General features: G+C 39.3%; 1 protein-coding gene across 31 annotated transcripts in view; it reads right to left on the bottom strand.

The window, feature by feature from the left end:
* Positions 1–21274, bottom strand: part of NT5C2 (5'-nucleotidase, cytosolic II) — a 111524-nt gene that overhangs the window by 40079 nt on the left and 50171 nt on the right. For 24 of the 31 annotated variants that reach the window (XM_025395673.1, XM_025395677.1, XM_025395678.1 and 21 more), the window contains one exon: positions 11080–11153. The exons of 6 other annotated variants lie outside the window; for them this stretch is intronic. In XM_025395673.1, the coding sequence (XP_025251458.1) occupies positions 11080–11153 (74 nt within the window). Of the gene's footprint in view, positions 1–11079; positions 11155–21274 lie in introns of those variants that run through there. One more of the 31 variants, XM_025395676.1, reaches the window with a different exon arrangement.

Raw genomic sequence — 21274 nt, forward strand, 5'->3', positions numbered from 1 at the left:
ACAGCTGCTGGCTAGCATTTTGCTTCTTGAAGAAACCACATTTTGCAGATTAGCAGTCTGTCAGATGCTGATCTGTAACCATGAGGAGGTAATGTTAAGGACTTTATGTCACTCATTTACTTGGAAAAGAATTTCTCATTTGAAGTCTCAGAACTAGATTTCTGGATTTAATATTATAAAACTAAGTAACAATACTAATAGAAATCACTAGTCTGTTCGTGCCTATTAGCCATTTGAAAAAAACAAGCACTGAACAGCCTGAAAAATACCAATTCTGTTTTCTGTTTTCACTCTATTGTCCACTGTTGGTAACAACAAATTCAGCAACACATTTTTAGCAGCTGTCTATTCAAATAAAACCAAATAAACAAAATTCAGAAATAGTATAGATTAATCCCTTCATTTTGTGGAGAGGGCATAGTTTGATTAAAAACAACTTTCTTGCTCTCTCCCAAGTCCAAAGACCTAATCTTAGATTGGCTTTCAAGATCTTTTTTAGCTTGTTTGGTCCTAGGGTTAGCCTGACCCATCTGTGTGGGTCACATAACCATAAAAAGGCTAAAAAGACTGTGTGCTCAAGTAAGGACCACAAATGAAAACTCTGGGGTATAGAAAGTATATACATGAGAGCAACTTAATACAATGGGAAACTAGAGCACCCAACAGGTCTAATTAAGGGAGAAAAAGCCTCAAAAAAAGGGAAAAGAAAAACATGTATCTGCAGAGGAAGTCAAAATGCAAAGGGCCAAATCCTGATACATATCATATGCAAAGAATGCCACTAAAGTAACTTGGTGTGAAAGAGGAATTGTAAATACGCTTGATGGGTACTTTTTATATAAAACATTGTCAGCCAGGTGTGGTGGCTCACATCTGTAATCTCAGCACTTTGGGAGGCCAAGGCAGACGAATCACAAGGTCAGGAGTTAGAGACCAGCCTGGCCAATATGGTGAAACCCCATCTCTACAAAAGATACAAAAATTAACAGGACATGGTGGTGTATGCCTGTAGACCCAGCTACTCAGGAGACTGAGGCAGAAGAATCGCTTGAACCCAGAAGGCGGAGGTTGCAGTGAGCGGAGATCATGCCACTGCACTGCAGCTTGGGGGACAGAGTGAGACTCCGTCTAAAAAACTAACAAACAAACAAACAAACAAAACAAAAAAAAACAGTCCACTCTTGGCCAGTGGTAAAGCTAATACATATGGTTCAGTACTATCTAGATTCTAAACATGACTTTCATTTATAAACTCATCTGTACTCGGTAGACAAACTACAGTTGACTTGAATAATGTGGGTTTGAACTGCGCAGGTCCACTTATATGTGAATTTTTTATTTTTATTTTTTTGGAGACAAGGTCTTGATGTATCACCCGGGGGAAGTGCAGTGCCATGACCACAGCTCATTGAAATCTCAAACTCCTGGGCTCAAGTGATCCTCCCATCTCAGTCTCCGGAATAGCTGGAACTATAGGCACACACCATGATGTCTGGCTAATTTCTGAAAAGTTTTTGTAGAGACTGGGTCTCATTAGGTTCCCTAGGCTAGTCTCAAACTCCTGGCTTCAAGCAATCCACCTGCCTCGGCCTCCCAAAATGTTGGGATTACAGACATGAGCCACTGTGCCCCGCCCTTCAGACTTTTTACAATAAAAGTGTGCCTACCTCTCCTGCCTCCTCTCCTGTATCCTCCACCTCCTTTGCCTCTGCTGCCCCTGAGACAGCAAGACCAACACCGTCTCTTCCTCTTCCTCCTCAACCTACTCAACATGAAGATAATGAGAATGAAGACCTTTATGATGACCTACTTCCACTTGATGAATAGTAAATGTATTTTCTCTTCCTTATGTTTTTCTTAACAATTTTTGTGGCTAATTTTTTGTAAAAATATAGTATATAATATATACAATATACAAAATATGTGTCAACTGACTGTTTATGTTATCAATAAGTATTTGGTCAAAAATAGGCTATTAGTAGTTAAATGTGGGAAGAGTTAAGGGTTTTCGATTGCATGGGAGTCAGTGCCTTTAACTCCTGTATTATTCAAGGGTCAACTGTAGTTAAAGCATAATTAATGTACATAATCTCATTAGAGAAATAAAGTGTTAATCTACAATAATACAAACATAAGGAGCTAAATACAAATACTGGCATTCTATGGGTAGCAGATTCAGGATTAATACTGATTTAGGTTCAAGACAACCAGGCAAAATTACTTGTGTCAATAAACAAGATTTTTACATATTTTGTTGCTGTTCTATATACAAATGTTAGTCTTACATAGAAATCTTGCAAATAATACATAGCTGGCTTCAATTATGGGGATAATTGGTGACAAAGGAATCTTCTCTGAAAAATATTTTTGGTATTAGGTCAGCATTTAGATGAGATGAAGATAATGAAGCTCCCATCAGAATGGATTATGTTACTGAACACTATGTGACATACTTCATTGGGGAAATAAATGACTACCAAACTGTAAGCAAAATAAGAAACATTTTAATACAAGAAAGGCCATCAATTTCTCTTTTAACAAACTACTCTCAACTCTCAACAAACTCCCAACAACCAACTCTCCCACAGCCCCCAGTAACACCTTTACCAAAGGTCTGTATCATTAACTTTTGAAAAATTACAAGTTTAGAATTATTATATATACGGTTTAACATTCCTACAGTCCACATAGTATTTTTGCTTCAGTTACCCTCTTCCTCATTCATTAGTGACATCAAAGTTTTAAATAATTATTTACCACTAATTCTATCAACTCCAGCATTTAACATAAACAACAGGATTCTCAAAACATCATTATTCAAAGTAAATTTTCTTATCTACTCATAGAACCATGAAAAAGCTGAAAAATCAAAATAAAACCCCGCTGCCCAAAGAAGGTCTTCTGTGGCCATCTTCAGGAAGACCAAAAACACAGTTTCCTTATGAAAATATCTCAATTTGCCAAGATTAAATCCCACCCCTCATCCTTTCCAAAAAGAAGTCATATGTATTTCCCACATCTGAAAACAAGAAAAAAGAACTTTGAGGTAACCCTATGTAGCTGTTTCCTCAGAACAAATTTAGGCAAATTTACAGTGTGATAAGGATCATGAGCCAATAACCACCTCTCAATGAACACACCATTCCAAAACATGACTTTGAGATGTTATGTTTGACATGTGATGTCCTAAGCAGACACTTCAGAAGCATCAATCCTAGGATCACTGTATTCTAAGAATTTCACTACATTCTAACTCTGAAAACTAGTAATCTATCTATGCTGTAAGGTAATTATATATCACTCAAAACACTGTTTGCCAGAATAGCCAATTCACAGATTATGCTAGACAGACAGTTTTACAGTTCATTCTATGGTCTTCAAAGTTCATATGTTGAAATCTAATCATCAATATGATGGTGTCAGGAAGTGAGGCCTCTGGGAAGTGATTGGTGCCCTCTTTTACAAAGGCAGAGCACTTGTGAATGGGATTACTGCCCTTATAAAAGAGGCCTAAGAGAGACCCCTTAGCACTTCCACCATGTGAGGACACAGCTAGAAGGTGCTTTCTATGAACCACAAAGCAGACAAACCCACATTGTGGAACACTCTACAAAACACCTAGCCAGTACTCTTTAAAAGTCTCAAAGCAAGACCAGGTGCAGTGGCTCACAGCACTTTGGGAGGCCAAGGCAGGTGGATCGCTTGAGCCCAGGAGTTCCAGGCCAGTCTGAGTGACATGGTGAAATTCTGTCACTACTGAAAAATAAAAAAGTTATCTGGGCATGGTGGCTTGCACCTGTATCTCCAGCTACTTGGGAGGCTGAAAAGGGAGGATCACCTAAGCCTGGGAGGTTAAGGCTGCAGTGAACCATGATTGCACCACTGCACTCCACCCTGGGCAACAGAGTGAGACACTGTCTCAAAAGAGAAAAAAAATTCTTATTTTTTAAAAAAGTGTTGGCCGGGCATGGTGGCTCATGCCTATAATCCCAGCACTTTGGGAGGCTGAGGCAGGTGGATCACCTGAGGTCAGGAGTTCGAGACCAGCCTGATCAACATGATGAAACCCTGTCTCTACTAAATACAAGAAATAAGCTGGGTGTGGTGATGCATGCCTGTAATCCCAGCTATTTGGGAGGCTGAGGCAGGAGAATTGCTTGAACCTGGGAGGTGGAGGTTGCAGTGAGCCGAGATTGTGCTACTGCACTCCATCCTGGGAAACAGGAGCAAAACTTCGTCTCAAAAAAAAAAAAAAAAAGTGTCAAAGCAATGAAAGAGAAGACTTAGGAACAATCACAGATTAGAAGAGACTAAGGAGATAAGACAACTAAATGCAATATGTGATTCGGCACTGGATTCTAGAATAAAAAGACGACATTAGTGGAAAAACTGATGAAAAATAAAGTCCGTAGTTCAACTAATAATACTGTACTAATGTTAATTTCTCAGTTTTTATAATTGTACTATGGTCAAGCAAGATGTTACCATAGGAGAGAGGAAAGGAGAACTCTCTAAATTATTTTTGTAACTCTTCTGTAGGTCTAAAGTAATTTTTTTTTTTTTTTTTTTTTTTGAGACAGAGTCTCGCTCTGTCACCCAGGCTGGAGTGCAGTGGCGCGATCTCGGCTCACTGCAAGCTCTGCCTCCCGGGTTCACGCCATTCTCCTGCCTCAGCCTCCCAAGGAGCTGGAACTACAGGTGCCCACCACCATGCCCAGCTAATTTTTTGTACTTTTTTTAGCGGAGACGCGGTTTCACCATGTTAGCCAAGATGGTCTCGATCTCCTGACTTCGTGATCTGCCCACCTCAGCCTCCCAAAGTGCTGGGATTACAGGCATGAGCCACCACGCCCAGCCGCAGTCTAAAGTAATTTTAAAATAATAAAAAAAAATTACGTCAAGAGTTAAAAAAAGAATGAACTACTTACTGGTAGACAACAATGTGAATGAATCACAAAAACATGCTGAGCAAAATAAGGCAGACAAAAAGGAGTACGTAATATATGATATGGCTTGGCTACGTCCCTACCCAAATCTCATCTTGAATTTCCACGTGTTGTGGGAGGGACCCAGTGGGAAGTAACTGAATCACAGGGGCGTGTCTTTCCTGTGCTGTTCTTGTGATAATGAATAACTCTCACAAGATCTAGATGATTTTAAAAAGGGGAATTTCCCTGCACAAGCTCTCTTCTCTTGTCTGCTGCCATGTGAGACATTTCACCTTCCACCTTGATTGTGGGGCCACCCCAGCCATGTGAAACTAAGTTCATTAACTTCTTTTTTTTTTTTTTTTGGAGATGGAGTTTTGATCTTTTTACCCAGGCCGGAGTGCAGTGGCACGATCTCGGCTCACTGCAACCTCCACCTCCCGGGTTCAAGTGACTCTCCTGCCTCCCAAGTAGCTGGGATTACAGGCGCACACCACCACACCCAGCTAATTTTGTATTTTTAGTAGAGACGGGGTTTCACCATGTTGGCCAGGCAGGTCTCGAACTCCTGACCTCAGGTGATCCACCCACTTGAGCCTCTCAAAGTGCTGGGATAAGCCACTGCACCTGGCCTAAACCTCTTTCTTTTGTAAACTGCCCCGTCTGAGGTATGTCTTTATCAGCAGCGTGAAAACAAACTACTACAGTAAATTGGTACCAGTAGAGTGGGGCATTGCTGAAAACATACTCGAAAATGTGGAAGCAACTTTGGAACTGGGTAACAGATAGATGTTAGAACAGTTTGGAGGGTTCAGAAGAAGACAGAACAATGTAGCAAAGTTTAGAACTTCCTAGAGACTTGTTGAATGGCTTTGACAAAAATGTTGATAGTGACATGGGCAATAAATTCCAGGCTGAGGAAGTCTCAGATGGAAATGAGGAACTTGTTGGGAGCTGGAGCAAAGGTAACTCTTTCTATATTTTAGCACAGAGACTGGTGGCGTTTTGCCCCTGCTCTAGAGATTTGTGGAACTTTGAACTTGAGAGAGATGCTTTAGGGTATCTGGTGGAAGAAATTTCTAAGCAGCAAAGCATTCAAGAGGTGACTTGGGTGCTGTTAAAGTCATTCAGTTTTATAAGGGAAGCAGAGCGTAAAAATTTGTAGCCTGATAATGCAACAGAAAAGAAAACTCATTTTCTGAGAAGAAATTCAAGCCCTGTATGGAAATCTGCATAAGTAACGAAGAGCCCAATGTTAATCACCAAGACAATGGGGAAAATGTCTCCAGGGCATGTCAGAGTTCTTCATGGCAGCCCCTTCCATCACAGGCCAGGAGGCCTCAGAGGAAAAAGTGGTTTGATGGCCCAGGCCCAGGCTGTGTGCAGCCTAGCGACTTGGTGCCCTGAGTGCCAGCCGCTCTTGCCATGGCTGAAAGGGGCCAATGTAGAGCAGGGGCCATGGCTTCAGAGGTTACAGGCCTCAAGCCTTGGCACCTTCCATGGGGTGCTGAGCCTGCGAGTGCACAGAAGTCAACAAGTGTGGTTTAGGAACCTCCACCTATATTTCAGAGGATGTATGGAAATGCCTGGATGTCCAGGGAGAAGTTTACTGCCAGGGTGGGGCTCTCATGGAAAACCTCTGCTAGGGCAGTTCAGAAGGGAAATGTGGCGTCTGAGCCCCCACACAGGGTCCCTATTGGGGCACTGCCTAGTGGAGCTATGAGAAGAGGGTCACCATCCTCCAGACCCCAGAATAATAGATCCAGTGACAGCTTACACCGTGCACCTGGAAAAGCCACAAACACTCAACACCAGCCCGTGAAAGCAGCTGGGAGGGAAGCTGTACCCTGCAAAGCCACAGAAGTGGAGCAGCTCAAAACCATGGGAATCCACCTCTTGCATCAGTGAGACCTGGATGTGAGACACAGGGTCAAGAGAGATCATTTTGGAGCTTTAAGATTTGACTGCCCCACTGGATTTCAAACTTGCATGGGGCCTGCAGCCCCTTTGTTTTGGCCAATTTCTCCCATTTGAAATGGCTGTATTTACTCAATGCCTGTGTCCCCATTGTATCTAGGAAGTAACTAACTTGCTTGTGATTTTACAGGTTGATAGGCAGAAGGGACTTGCCTTATTTCAGATGAGATATTGGACTGTGAACTTTTTAGTTAATGCTGAAATGAGTTAAGACTTTGGGGGACTGTTGGGAAGGCATGATTGGTTTTGAAATGTGAGGACAAGAGATTTAGGAGGGACCAGGGGCAGAATGATATGGTTTGGCTGTATCCCCACCCAAATCTCATCTTGAATTCCCACATGTTGTGGGAGGGACCCAGTGGGAGGTAACTGAATCATGGGGATGGGTCTTTCAAACCTTGCTGTTCCTGTGATAGTGAATAAGTCTCATGAGATCTGATGGTTTTAAAAAGGGGAACTTCCCTGAACAATCTCTCTTCTCCTGTCTGCTGCCATGTGAGACATGCCTTTCACCTTCTGCCATGATGGTGGGGCTTCCCTAGCCACATGGAACTGTAAGTCCACGAAACCTCTTTCTGGTCAGGCTCAGTGGCTCACACTTGTAATCCCAGCACTTTGGGAGGCCAAGACAGGCAGATCACCTGAGGTCAGGAGTTCCAGACCAGCCTGGCCAACATAATGAAACCCCCACTGCCCCCTGCGTCTCTACTAAAAATACAAAAATTAGCCGTGCATGGTGGCTGGCACCTGTAATCTCTGCTACTCGGGAGGCTGAGGCAGGATAATCGCTTGAACCCAGGATGCAGAGGCTGCAGTGAGCTGAGACTGCACCACTGCACTCCAGCCTGGGTGACAGAGTGAGACTCCATCTCAAACAAAACAAGACAAAAATCTCTTTTGTAAATTGCCCAGTCTCAGGTATGTCTTTATCAGCAGTGTGAAAACAGACTAACACACTATATGTTTCTATTTATATGAAAATCTCGATGAACTGTCATTATCCAAAATGATAATTTTAACATTATATGCCTATACATATATGCATGCTTAGGTCTGAATCTTGGTTCAGGTACATCGTAACTAAATGTCCTTGGACAAAGTGCTTAATCTCAGTCATATGTAAAATGAAGATGATGGTAGTAACTGCTTCAAAGAGTTTCTATAAATATTCAATAACAGATGTGATAACAGAATCCATGTGTTAAATGAGATAATCTATATAAAGCACTTGGAACAGGTCCTGGCATATAATAAGTACTTAATAAATGTTAACACTTACTGTTAAATATACACAAAATATATTTGTGTGTAGACTAGGAGAAAGCATTAAAATATGAAGTGGCATTGCAAAAAACAAAAAGAATAAATCATAAGGTGCATTAAAGTTTAGAGACAGATTCAGTTAATTTTTTTCTTTGAAACACGGTCTCACTCTGTTGCCCAGGCTGGAGTGCAGTGGCACCATCTCGGCTCACTGCAACCTCTGCCTCCCTGGTTGATGAGATTCTCCCACCTCAGCCTCCTGAACAGCTGAGACTATAGGCGAGAACCACCATACCCAGCTAATTTTTGTATTTTTTGGTAGAGACGGGGCTTCACCATGTTGGGCAGGCTGGTCTCAAACTCCTGTCAAGTAATCCGCCCGCCTCAGTCTCCCAAAGTGCTGGGATTATAGGCATGAGCCACCGCGCAAGGCCGATTCAGTGACCTTTTCAATATACAAGATAGTTTATTTTTTCATTATTCTGTGGGAATATATAATCATCTCAGTTTTCAGTAACAAAATGTGCCAGGCACATTATAGATTCTCAATAAATACTTACTGAATTGAACTATTTCAATGTAATGAGATTGTCTTAATAACCAAGGGAAAAATGTTTGTCACTTTTTGACACCATTAACTTCTATTTCTGCTTTAGATAATCTCTTTCAGCTGCCAAATTATCTCACCATTCCTTTCCCTAGAGAGCTAGAATTCTTGAAAGAAGAGACTATAGGATTTTCTCCCCATTTGAACGGCAAGATCTACATTGAGAAAGTAGACTGCTTTCCCCTGCTTTCTGACAAGTACTCCTAAAAGTGTCTGTGACCAATCAGAAAAACATTAAATGCTGCAAAAATAAGCTTAAGGCAATAGAAAAACAAATAAACGACAAAGAGTACGGAGGGAAGAGAAAAATTCAAATCAGGAACTGTGTATATTTTTAATGTATTACTTGTTTGGTAAAAAAAATCATGGCCATATCTATGTGGCAAGTACCTCCATAATTTCATTTTTGAACATGTATTATTCATTTACATTTGTAGCTTAAACTGAACATCAAACTGCGATTTCTCTAATTTGAGATGGACAAATTAGCACTGTTATATTAATAGTCCCTAAGAAGTGTCTTTATACATTTTAAGGTTTTTGTGTAAAGACAAAATTTTTAAGAGACAATTTCTGAAAGATTCTGTCACAGTTTCACACACACGTGCAAGCACATATGCTCAACTTGATCCCACCTTCCCACTACTTCTTAAATTAAATGCATTTTCACGAGATTGAAAATATTTTACTAAGTTCTGGAAAGATGTTATAACTATTGATTAATACATTGACTCAAATATATCTTAGAGAAGGAAGGGAAAAACAGCACAGTGCTGGTATAAGGGCTATAGGATAATGAATAAAGCTAATGGTTCTAGTTTTTTGTTTGTTTGTTTGGTTGGTTGGTTGGTTTCAGAAGCTATATAATTTATTTAATAAAAAAGGATGTGGAAACTTAAACACAAAGTTTACACAAATAGAAGACCATGAGATGGTACCCAATGTCCCACATCCTAAGGACAAAACATGCTGATGAAAACATCTACACAGAATAAGGATTCTACAAGTTAAAAAAGAAGTTCATCTTTTCCATGTTTGTCATGGAGTTTCAGTGACTTCTTGCCCAGTCCTCCATCTAATTGCAGCTGACCATTGGGAAGACTGGCTAAATTCCTGCATATACCCTAGGTACAGAAAAGCAAGTCTAGTACATCTCTGAGTTTTTTGGGTTTTGTTGTTTTTTTTAAGTTCTGGGATACGTGCGCAGAACATGCAGGTTACATAGGTATACATGTACCATGGTGGTCTGTTGCACATATAAACCCGTCATCTAGGTTTTAAGCCCTGCATGCATTAGGTGTTTGTCCTAATGCTCTCCCTCCCTTTGCCTCCCACCCCCAGACAAGCCCCAGTGTGTGATGTTCCCCTCCCTGTGTTCATGTGTTCTCAATGTTCAACTCCTACTTATAAGTAAGAATATGCAGTGTTTGGTTTTTGGTTCCTGTGCAGTTCGCTGAGAATGACGGCTTCCAGCTTCATCCATATCCCTGCAAAGGGCACAAACTCATTCTTTCTTATGGCTGCGGCTCTAGTTTTTTAAAAGCCTTATACATACTATGTGTGCAATCATTTAAATGGAAAATGAACACATTTCCCATTTGTGTTAATAACAACGTATTGTCTGGGCGCGGTGGCTCACGCCTGTAATCCCAGCACTTTGGGAGGCCAAGCTGGGTAGATCACCTGAGGTCAGGAGTTCGAGATCAGCCTGGCCAACATGGTGAAATTCCATCTCTACTAAAAATACAAAATTTAGCCGGGTATGGTGGCGCACACCTGTAATCCCAGCCACCTGGGAGGCTGAGGAAGGAGAATCGCTTGAACCCAGGAGGTGGAGGTTGCAGTGAGCCAAAATCGCGCCATTGCACTCCAGCCTAGAAGACAAGAGTGAAACTCCGTTCCAAAAAAAAAACTAACATTAAAATTTTTAACTGATACAAGTTTATCTGTGGCAGAGTAAGAGATACAAAATCTCATACCTAAAGAATGGCTAAGAGTAAAAGTCAAAAATGCCCAAATATACGTATCAATGTATGATTTTTACCATATTATTTCTTACCAGGAACTCTAAAATAGTAAAATTTAATACTTTTTCTATCTATGTATGCAAACTCATGAGCCAAATCTCAAGGATATCTGATAATTTCAATATTCATAAATCTTAGTGGAAGCAATTTGATAATAAAAGCTTCTGGTAGCCAAATACATGATTAAGTCAGCAAATGTTAATTGAATTGCCTACTGTGAACCCACTGTGTTATACCCAAAGCAGCAGTTCTTAAGCAATCAGAAATTGCTACTCACCAGCAAGGGTATAATCCATATCAAAACCAAAACACTTTATCTTTTCCATGGCTAAACTTCGGTTCACAAACACCCTATAGAAAATAATAAAAAATAATATCTCAACACTGGAAAATAAATTCTCAAGTTTAATAAAGTTATTTGGCTATTTTCTAGGTTTTCTCATTTATTTATTTTTCCAACTGATTTTTTAAACTTTTAAAATTATATATTAAGATGTATAACACAACATGCTGTTTGATATACTTATCTTGATACACATATACACAGTGAAATGATTAATACAAACAAATTAACATACTCATTATCCCATATAGTTACCTTTACGTCTTTTTTTATTTTTTTTGTGGTACAAGTACTTAAAATCTATTGTCTTGACAAATTACCAGTACATAATACAATATTATTAAATATAGCCCTCGTGCTGTACATTAGACATTCATCCAACATATCTGCAACTTTGTACCCTCTGATCTACATCTTTCCATCCTTCCCCCACATTGTTTTTTGTTTTTTGAGGCAGAGTCACTCTGTCACCCAGGCTGGAGTGCAGTGGTGCAATCATGACTCACTGCAGCCTCAGCCTCCTAGGCTCAGGAGATCCTCTCACCTCAGCCTCCCGAGCAGCAGGAACTACAGGCACACATCACCTAGCCTGGATAATTTTTTTATTTTTTGTAGAGACAGAGGCTCACCTATGTTGCTCAGGCTGGTCTTGAACTCCTGGGCTCAAGCAACCCTCCCACCTTGGCCTCTCAAAGTCCTGGGATTACAGGCATGAGCCACCACGCCTGGCCTCCAATCACTGTTTTGCTCTTTGTTTCTATGGTTTCCTTTTTTGATTGTTTTTTTAGATTCCACATGTGAAATCATGCAGTATTCTTTGGTGTATCTGGCTTATTTCACTTAGCATAATGTCTTTTAGGTTCGTCAATGGTGTTGCAAACAGTAGAATCTCCTTTTTTACGGCTGAATATTCCATTGTGTGTATATATACCATAATTTCCTTATCTATTCATTCAGCCCATCAACAGATATTTTGTTTTTTTCCATCTCCTGGCTACTCTAAATAATGTTGCAATGAACATGGGAGTGCAGATATCTTTACAAAGTGGTGATTTTACTTCCTTTGGGACTATAACTAGAAGAACTGCTGGGTAATATGGCAGCTCTATTTTCAATTTGTTTAGGAAGCTCTACAGCATTTTCCACGGTGGCTGCATCAGTTTACATTGCCACCAACAGTGTACAAAGATTCCCCTTTCACTGCATCCTTGCCAACATTTATTTCTTATCTTTTTGATAAAAGGCATTCTAATAGGTATGAGATGATAACTCATGGTGGTTTTGATTTGCACTCCCCCTGATGATTAATGATGTTAAGCACCTTTTCAAACACCTGTTAGCCATTTGCACGTTTGCTTTGGAGAAATGTCTACGCAGGTCCTTTGCCCGTTTTTGGGTTATTCCTTTTATCGTTACTGTTTGAGGTCCTCATATATTTTAGATATTAATCCCTTATCAGATATATGGTTCGCAAACAGTTTCTCCCAATCCATAGGTTGCCTTTTTATTTTGTTGTTTCTCCTTTGCTGTGCAGAAGCTTTTTAGTTTGAGGTAGTCCCACTTGTTTTTGCTTTTGTTGCCTGTGCTTTTGGTGTCCTAAACAAAAAAAATCACTGCCAAGACCAATGTCAAGAAGCTTTTCCTTTGTTTTCTTTTAGATCTTCTCATTTAAATACCAATATTAAAATCCATAAAAATTATTCAAGGCCGGGAGCAGTGGCTCACACCTGTAATCTCAGCATTCTGGGAGGCCAAGGCAGGCAGATGGCTTCAGCTCAAGAGTTCATGACCAGCCTAGGTAACATGGTGAGACCCCAACTCCACAAAAAATACAGAAATCAGCTGGGGATGGTGGTGTGCACCTGTGGTCCCAGCTACTTGGGAGGCTGAGGTAGGAGGATTGCTTGAGTCTAGGAGATCAAGGCTGTAGTGAGTCAAGATCACACCACTGAACTCCAGCCTGGGTGGGAGAGTGAGACCCTGTTTCCAAAAATCCTAACAAATAAATTAAAAATTTAAAAATATTATCCAAGTCTTTCTTATACAGAAAATGAAATCAGATATTATACAAAAATACACAGATTTGTGTATTGTGTCCTGGCATTAAAAATGCCATGTATTCAAGATTTCAAAGAAGACGCTCTCCTTTCTAAGTCTGACCCCATAAAATAAGATTACTTTTGGGATTTTATAACTCATTCACTTATTAATTTATAATATATTTAATAAACAAGTAATTTAAAGCCCACTGAAGATATATAGATTCATTAAATAAATAGCTACTATTATACCCAGATACTGTGATTAAACAAAAGACTGTACCAGCCCTCATGAAACTTATATTGTAATTTACTCTCTTTATCCTTGAGGAACTCAGCCTACTAGAAAGGAGACTTTTAAGTAATTTCAGCAATTCAGTAAGTACTATAAAATCACATGGAGGAGAGAGTACCAGTTGTTTAGAGAGGTCAGGAAAAAATGTTTGAACTGAATCTTAATTAATCAGTAGTTTTCCATTAGGAAAATGCAAGAAAGGCAATGCAGGCAAAATAACCAAGCACAGAAAAGGTTTACAGTAAACTACAGATCATTTATTGTGGCTAGAGTTGAGAAGCTTTCTTTGATTTTGCTTCTGTTTGTTTTCACAGAAACAGGTTTTCCAGGGGGCAAGCATGGGGGAAGGAGCAATAAAAGCTATGGAAGGTTAGCAGGGGTCAAAATCATGAAAATTTTGTAAGCCACATTAGGGAATTTGGACTTTATCCCGCATTTAAGACCAAAATATCAGATTTTAAGGAAATGAAATAATCAGAAAGATCATTATGAAGACATAGGAAAAACTGAACATGTAATAGTATGGTAGATCATCAGCATGACGGTCTTTCAGGGTAAGTTTTAATCATCTTTAAAAATAAGGGCCAGATGTAGTGGCTCACGCCTGTAATCCCAGTACTTTACAAGGCAGGCAGATCGCTTGAGCACAGGAGTTCGAGACCAGCCTAGGCAACATGTCAAAACCCCATCTCCACAAAAAAATACCAAAAAAAAGCTGGGTGTGGTGGCACACGCCTGTAGTCCCAGTTACTCGGGAAGCTGAAGTGGGCTCTCCTGAGCCTCAGAGGCAGAAGCTGCAACGAGCTGAGATTGTACCACTGCACTCCAGCCTGGGTGACAGAGTGAGACCTTGCCACAAAAAGAAAAAAAAAGAAGAAAAGAAAGGAAGAGCCAGGCGCAGTGGCTCATGCCTGTAATTCCAGCACTTTGGGAGGCTGAGGCGGGCGAATCACGAGGTCAGGAGTTCAAGACCCAACTGGCCAACATGGTGAAACCCTGTCTCTACTAAAAATACAAAAATTAGCCGGGCATGGTGGCGCATTCCTGTAATCCCAGCTATTCAGGAGGCTGAGACAGGAGAATTGCTTGAGCCTGGACCCGGGAGGGGGAGGTTGCAGTGAGCCGAGATTGCGCCACTGCACTCCAGCCTGGGCTACAGAGCAAGACTCCGTCATAAAAAAAAAAAAAAGAAAGAAAAGAAAAGAAAGGAGGAAAGGGAAAGGACAGGGAAAAGAAAGAAAATAAGGTTATCCTTTCCACCTGATCCTCAGCTTGGTAGCCAAAGTTAAAACTGCATGGCTTCTCCTCTTCTGACCAAACCTTTTCTTTGCCTTCATTTCATAAGTAACTATAAGAAATTCGAATGACACAGATCAATGGATCTCAAAACTGCAGTGTACATCAGAATCACAATCACCTAAGTAACTTATTAAAAACAAAAAGCTTGGGCTGGGCTCCCCCATCAGTGATCTAGGTCAATGGTCTCCAAAGATGAGTAACTGCACTAAGGGATGCAAAAAGCCTCCACTGGGATACAAAAAGAAAATATCAGATCTTCTATTGATATTTACCTCACCATTTAAAAATGCCATATATATATATATATGTTTCTTATTTATTTTCAAGACATAGTCTTACTATGTTGCCCAGGCTGGAGTGCAGTGGTGTGATAATGGCTCACTGCAGCCCCAACCTCCCAGGCTCATGTTATCCTCCTATCTCAGCCTCAACCTCCCAAGTAGCTGGGACCACAGGTACACACCACCATGTCCAGCTATTTTTCTTTTCCTTTTTTTTTGTAGAGACAGCCTTGGAGACTTTTTTAAAAAGGAGTTTGAGACGACCAAGAGTGGTGGCTCACGCCTATAATCCCAGCACTTTGGGAGGCCAAGGTGGGAGGATTGTTTGAGCCCAGGAGTCTGAGACCAGCTGGGCAATATAGTGAGACCCTATCTCTACAAAAAAATAAAAAATTACCCAGGCAGAGTGACACACGCCTGTAGTCTCAGCTACTCAAGAGGCCGAGGCAGGAAGATCACATGAGCCCAGGAGGTCAAAGCTGCAATGAACTGAGACCGCGCCAGTGCACTCTAGCTTGGGCAACAGAGCAAGACCCTGTCTCAAACAAAGAAACAAAAAACACCCTCCAACCTCCAGCCCCCAAACATATCACCTTCTAATATTTCATCAACTATCACCCCGCTATTATTGATAAAAGCATCTACTTTATTATATTTTCCCAGTTACATAAACCCTTTTGAAAGTACAACAGGGATAAAAGACAAAATAATGGTTGTAACTCTAGAAACTAAATGTTACTACTGAAGGCTTTTCAAACAGATTCTTAATTGAGGCTAGAGAGCCAACTGGATCAAATCCTTGATCAGGCCCTAACAGCTGACATGCCTAAAATATTCCATGGGAATACAAGCAGGAATGGATTGGGGACGATTTTTTCCCTTGTGATACAATCCAGGACAGAAGTATGTGGAACCACATAATAAAAGAAACAGCTTTGACTCTCATAGAAGAAAGATGCTAGCTGGCTTCAGGCACAGCTAACATTACAGGAAAAAAGAGATTTTGCTGCTAATGTCACTCAATCAGTGCTTAAGAAACTGTCAACAGTCCCAGCCAAGTACCAGTTTCTTTCTTTGTTAGAAAAGAGATCAAGCTTATACTGTCATGAAAATCTATCAAATCACATATGTATATTTTTAAGGATTCAAAGATTATAACGTACCTTTATTATCTATGTAAACTCAAGGAATAATATATTTCAGGAATATGAAAATCTGGTTTTGCCAAAATAATCATTGGTAAATATCCATCAAATTGCACTTCTCATCTCTTTAACCTAGTCACATTAACTATTCAATCAACACACTTATTGTCTACTATAAAGCAGATACCATTTTGTGACATGTGTCATAGAAGCTGTTCTTTAGGGAGCAGAGCTAGGACAGATTTTGTAAGAGTCTAAAATTAGGAAATAAGATGTTTTCCTATGAAGTTCTACCAAATATCCTTTATCTTTCCATTTTCATTCAAAATAAGTGCTCTAACCACAAAAGCAATTCCTGAACTTAGAAACAATCACTCCTGTCTCCCTCTCAATTCATTTCTATTATGTTTATAAAAATGAAAAGCCTCACATATATTCTCATCTTTCCTTTTCTTTCCCTAATTTAGGCTACAAAACATGAGGGGAGGGACAATGTGGAATTAAATCTAATTTGTTGTATGCATATCTAAAGTGCATAAGCAAAGCTATAATGGCAAAACAGAACAGCTGTATTATAGAGAACTGCAATAAGCCAAATATAGTTATTTGGCCATACATGCCACAGTTTACAAAGATAATAAACATCCAAATGCTTAAAGTATGCACTGACTTCAGCACAGAGGCAGCCTTAAAGCATGAAATACCATGTCTCCAGGATACAGTCTTCAAGAGAAATGAATCTCCTGGTCTCAAAGTAATGACTACTCTTAACTGAGGTTATAGCAAAACAAAGTGTTAGGTACTATATCAACTAAAAGGTACTATATCAATTACAAGGCTGGCCCACTGCCCCATCATACATTTCAAAACAAAAAGATTTATCTGTTTGAGGAATCCAAAAATTTCTACTGGTCTCAGGACCTTGACTGTACCTTTGCCAATGCCAGTTTACTGTGTCACATTTCTAAATTATTAACAAGTGGAACATACTCCACCCCTGTGTTCAAGAGTTTGAACATATCTGAGAAATTAATTTCCTGAAGCTTGCTTTTAAAAAAGCACAAACTTGCCACCCTAGAAAGCATGACTAAACTAAGCATCCAATCTCAAAGCACAACTAACCAGCAATTCCAACATACTAAGTCTTTTGTAAGTTGCAGATTTGAGCATTAACAAGAAAAACAATCTCTAGGTGACAGGAACACTATAAAACCAAGCACAGACTTCAATATAAAGACAAACGTAACAGCTTTTATTATCATATCCCACAGCAGTTAAGACATTAAACTTGAATAAACTCTATCCAAGTTAATATAAATATTAACTGTAAGAAATAGAGCCATTAATATAATGTGCTTTATAAACAGGAATATTCTCACACCTAAGTAACATGAACATGCAGTTTATTAAATTTGAAATTTTGTAAATAGCAATCTTAATGGCTTTGAGATTTAACTTGCAATTCAAAGCAGTATTACCTCATCTGTCACTGGTTGCCGTTTTGAAAAGTATAAAACTATCTGAGTCAATTAGTTCTTGAAGTCACATAACAAAATTCTTCGTAAAGTCCATAGTATAGTTTTTTTGTGACTTAACTTCAAGAAGTTTAGCCTGAATCAGGCCCCTCAAAACCATGTGTCTTCCGAGACAGTGCTGGAGAAAACACCTCTGTGTCTAATTTAACTTGTCACTGGATATCACTGTTGCTCCACACAAATCCATTTGGAATAGAATTTCTTTGGCAATGATGAACTTTATCTGTAACTCCTCCCCTTGCCTAGGAGTCACAATTTCCTGGCCAAGTGCCCAATGACAGTTAGTGCAACAACAAATGAGACTAAGGATTCAAGTATAAAATCTTCTTGGGCATCTGTTTTCCTTATGGGCTTGCATAATTATACATTGAAAATTTGCTACAATCAAGAAAAGAAAAAGTTACAAGTGCTTTTTGAGAGGGCAAATTGAAATTACGAACTAAAAAGTACATGTCTGTATATATGCATATTTTTACTTAATAGAAAATGCTATAATGTGGTTTTTTGTTGAAAATCCAACCTCCAAACTAGTTCCTATTTCTGCTACGGGCAATCCCATTTTCCCAGTCAAGCTTAAAATCTAGTTATTACCTTTTGATTCTTTCCTCTTCTTCAAATCCACATCCAATCATCTCATGTGCCTTCATTTAAATTACCAAACGTCTCTGGAATCCAATCTTCCATTCAATTCACAGTGCTAACAACATGTCCAGGTCCTCATTACTCCAACAATCATCTCCCAATTGCTCTGCCCTCACACTAATGCCAAATTAATTGCTTTGAAGTAGTGCTACTCAAAGCATGGTCCACAGACCAATGCTAGCTTATGAACATTTGTTACCAATCCATGACATGACACGTACAGAAATTTTAAGCATTTAGAAACTTTTATAGTAATTTGACAGAGAAATTTTGTTTGTTGAATGTAGTAATAAAAAAGGTAGGCTTACATTGTGTCTTCATTTTTCTTGAGTCATTTTTATTTTATAAATGTGTCCATTTGAAACAGATTGGAAAAAAGTTGTTTATAAACTGGTCCTCCCTCACAGATAGTTTGAGAAGCACTGTCCTAAAGCCCCGATCTAATCATATCACTCTCTTGAGAACTTTTAGTCATCGCTCACTATCTCCCCAATTAATAAATTGCAAATTCTTGGATCTTCAAGTTCAAAATCTTTCACCATTTTGTCAAAATCAGTTTGATCTTACGTTGTGCCACATCATGCACCTTTGGCTGTAGTAAACAAAGTGAGCTACTTGTATATACGCCCTAAGGCTTTGTTTATATTCTTTTCCCTATACTTAAAAGGGCCACCTCAGTTATCTCTAATTATTCAAGACCCTGCATCTCAAGTGATTTTGTCAAGGAACTATCAATATTCTGGTTGTACCACAGAACTATGTAACAGTAATGTCTCTGGATCTCATTGCTTTTCTACTTAATGAAAGAAACTGCATCAACAACTAAAATTCTATAAAGTTGTGACCCAAATGAGAGTTTTAAATATTCAAAATTCCCTATTTTGACACTATATGTTGTCATATACATAAAATATGGTAGTTCTCTTATTCTTTACAGGATTATAAACTTTGAGACCAGGATTTATAATCTTCCCAACACCTAACATAGGGCCTTGTAATAGCAGACACAATATTTAACTGAACTAAAAATTAAGCTTAAACTAGAAACTTAATAGGGGTTGGTCATTGCCAGAGGCTGTGGGGAGGAGGGAACGGGGAGTTTCTGCTATTGGGTACAGGGTTTCTTGTGGGGGTAATGAAATGTTCTAAAATTAGATAGCGGTATTGGTTGCACAACTCTGTAAATATACTAAAACCATCGAATTGTATGCTTTAAAAGGATGAATTGAATGGTATGTGAATTGTATCTCAATAAAGTTGTTATTTAAAAAAAAGTAACAGTAAGACCTCAGTCTGCCATTATGTCTCCATCCTTCGTAAAAAGTATGCTTAATGATATAAAAAATATTATAGGTAAGAACTTTATGAAATGGAGTCTTAAAAATTCAAAGCTCAAATACCATGGACATACAGACAAAACAAGAAATTTTGGGTTAGATTCTAAAAGCAACAGACATCTAGTAGCATTTGTTCTGCTTTCATAAATTCTAACCAATAACTTCTTACTAATTTGTTTTAACATTTTCTCTGAGGAACATCAAGAGGGATACATTTTGTTTATCAGATTGTGTCAAGAGAAGAGCAGTGGCTAGGCATGGTGGTTCATGCCTGTAATCCCAGCACTTTGGGAGGCAGAGGCAGGCGGATCAAGAGGTCAGGAGATCAAGACCATCCTGGCTAACATGGGGAAACCCCGTCTCTACTAAAAAATACAAAAAATTAGCCGGGCGTGGTGGCAGGCACCTGTAGTCCCAGCTACTTGAGAGGCTGAAGCAGGAGAATGGCATGAACTCGGGAGGCAGATCTTGCAGTGAGCCAAGATCGTGCCACTGCACTCCAGCCTGGGCAACAGAGCAAGACTCCATCTCAAAAAAAAAAAAAAAAAAAAAAGAGAGAGAGAGAGAGAACAGCAGCCTGTGCATTAAAAATCTGAACAGTGCTCACCTCGGCAACACATACACTAGAAATCTGAACCAATGTGTTATCACTTATAAAACATAAATTAATTATAATACTCATTTTACTCACCCATACACTCAATATTTAAAAGTTCCAGATTTTTGGAAAGTCAGTATGGAGACATACATAGAACAAAATTTAAGATGATTAAGATTTAAAATGCCATCAATTATAAAATGTACCCATATTATATACCAGTAAGAAAAGGGGGAAAATGCCAAGTCAGAGCCTAGTAGGAGATTCCACAAAAAGCTAAGATATCAAAAGGGATATACCCATATTATGAGGATAAGGGAGAAATACATCTACAACACACAAGGGCCCACAAAGAAACCTGTACATCTCAGCCTTGATTGTACATCTCTTTTCTATTTTGTACTGAGTCCAGGGAGGGGGAAAAATCTCTCCCTGAGAATTTGAACAAGACAGTCTTGTAGGTTGTGCTCTGAATTTATACTACCAGGATGGTTGATATTTTCCCCAGGTGACCGAAAGAAGCGAAAACAAATCCTCTCTGGAAGAACTCAATTTGAATTCTAGGTGGTATACTGCCAGATACAGCCCAGTTTCTGAGATGTTTAAATGTAAAAGAAGGTCTATCTTAAAAATGACAAGATAATAGGAGTACTGATGATAATGTAGACTCTCTTTCCACCAAAGATTTTAAAGCACACTTCAAGGAGATTCATCAAAAATATTTAAGGAAAGACATTAAAATTCCCTTCACCTTCATTCTCAAATGAAGAAATTGTGATAATGGGAGCACGATAGTAGGAAATATAAGAGAGAGCTGACTACCAAATCAAAGAGATACAGAAATTATGGGAGAAACCAGGACAATACTAGTACTTCTAAGAATACATTTACTACTCTAAAACCTCGGTCTAATTAAGCATAGGTTTTTCCAATCCCTTTTTCCCTATTTTCCTCTAAA

The sequence above is a fragment of the Theropithecus gelada genome, chromosome 9, assembly GCF_003255815.1.
Source record: "Theropithecus gelada isolate Dixy chromosome 9, Tgel_1.0, whole genome shotgun sequence".
In the NCBI taxonomy this organism is placed as follows: domain Eukaryota; kingdom Metazoa; phylum Chordata; class Mammalia; order Primates; family Cercopithecidae; genus Theropithecus; species Theropithecus gelada.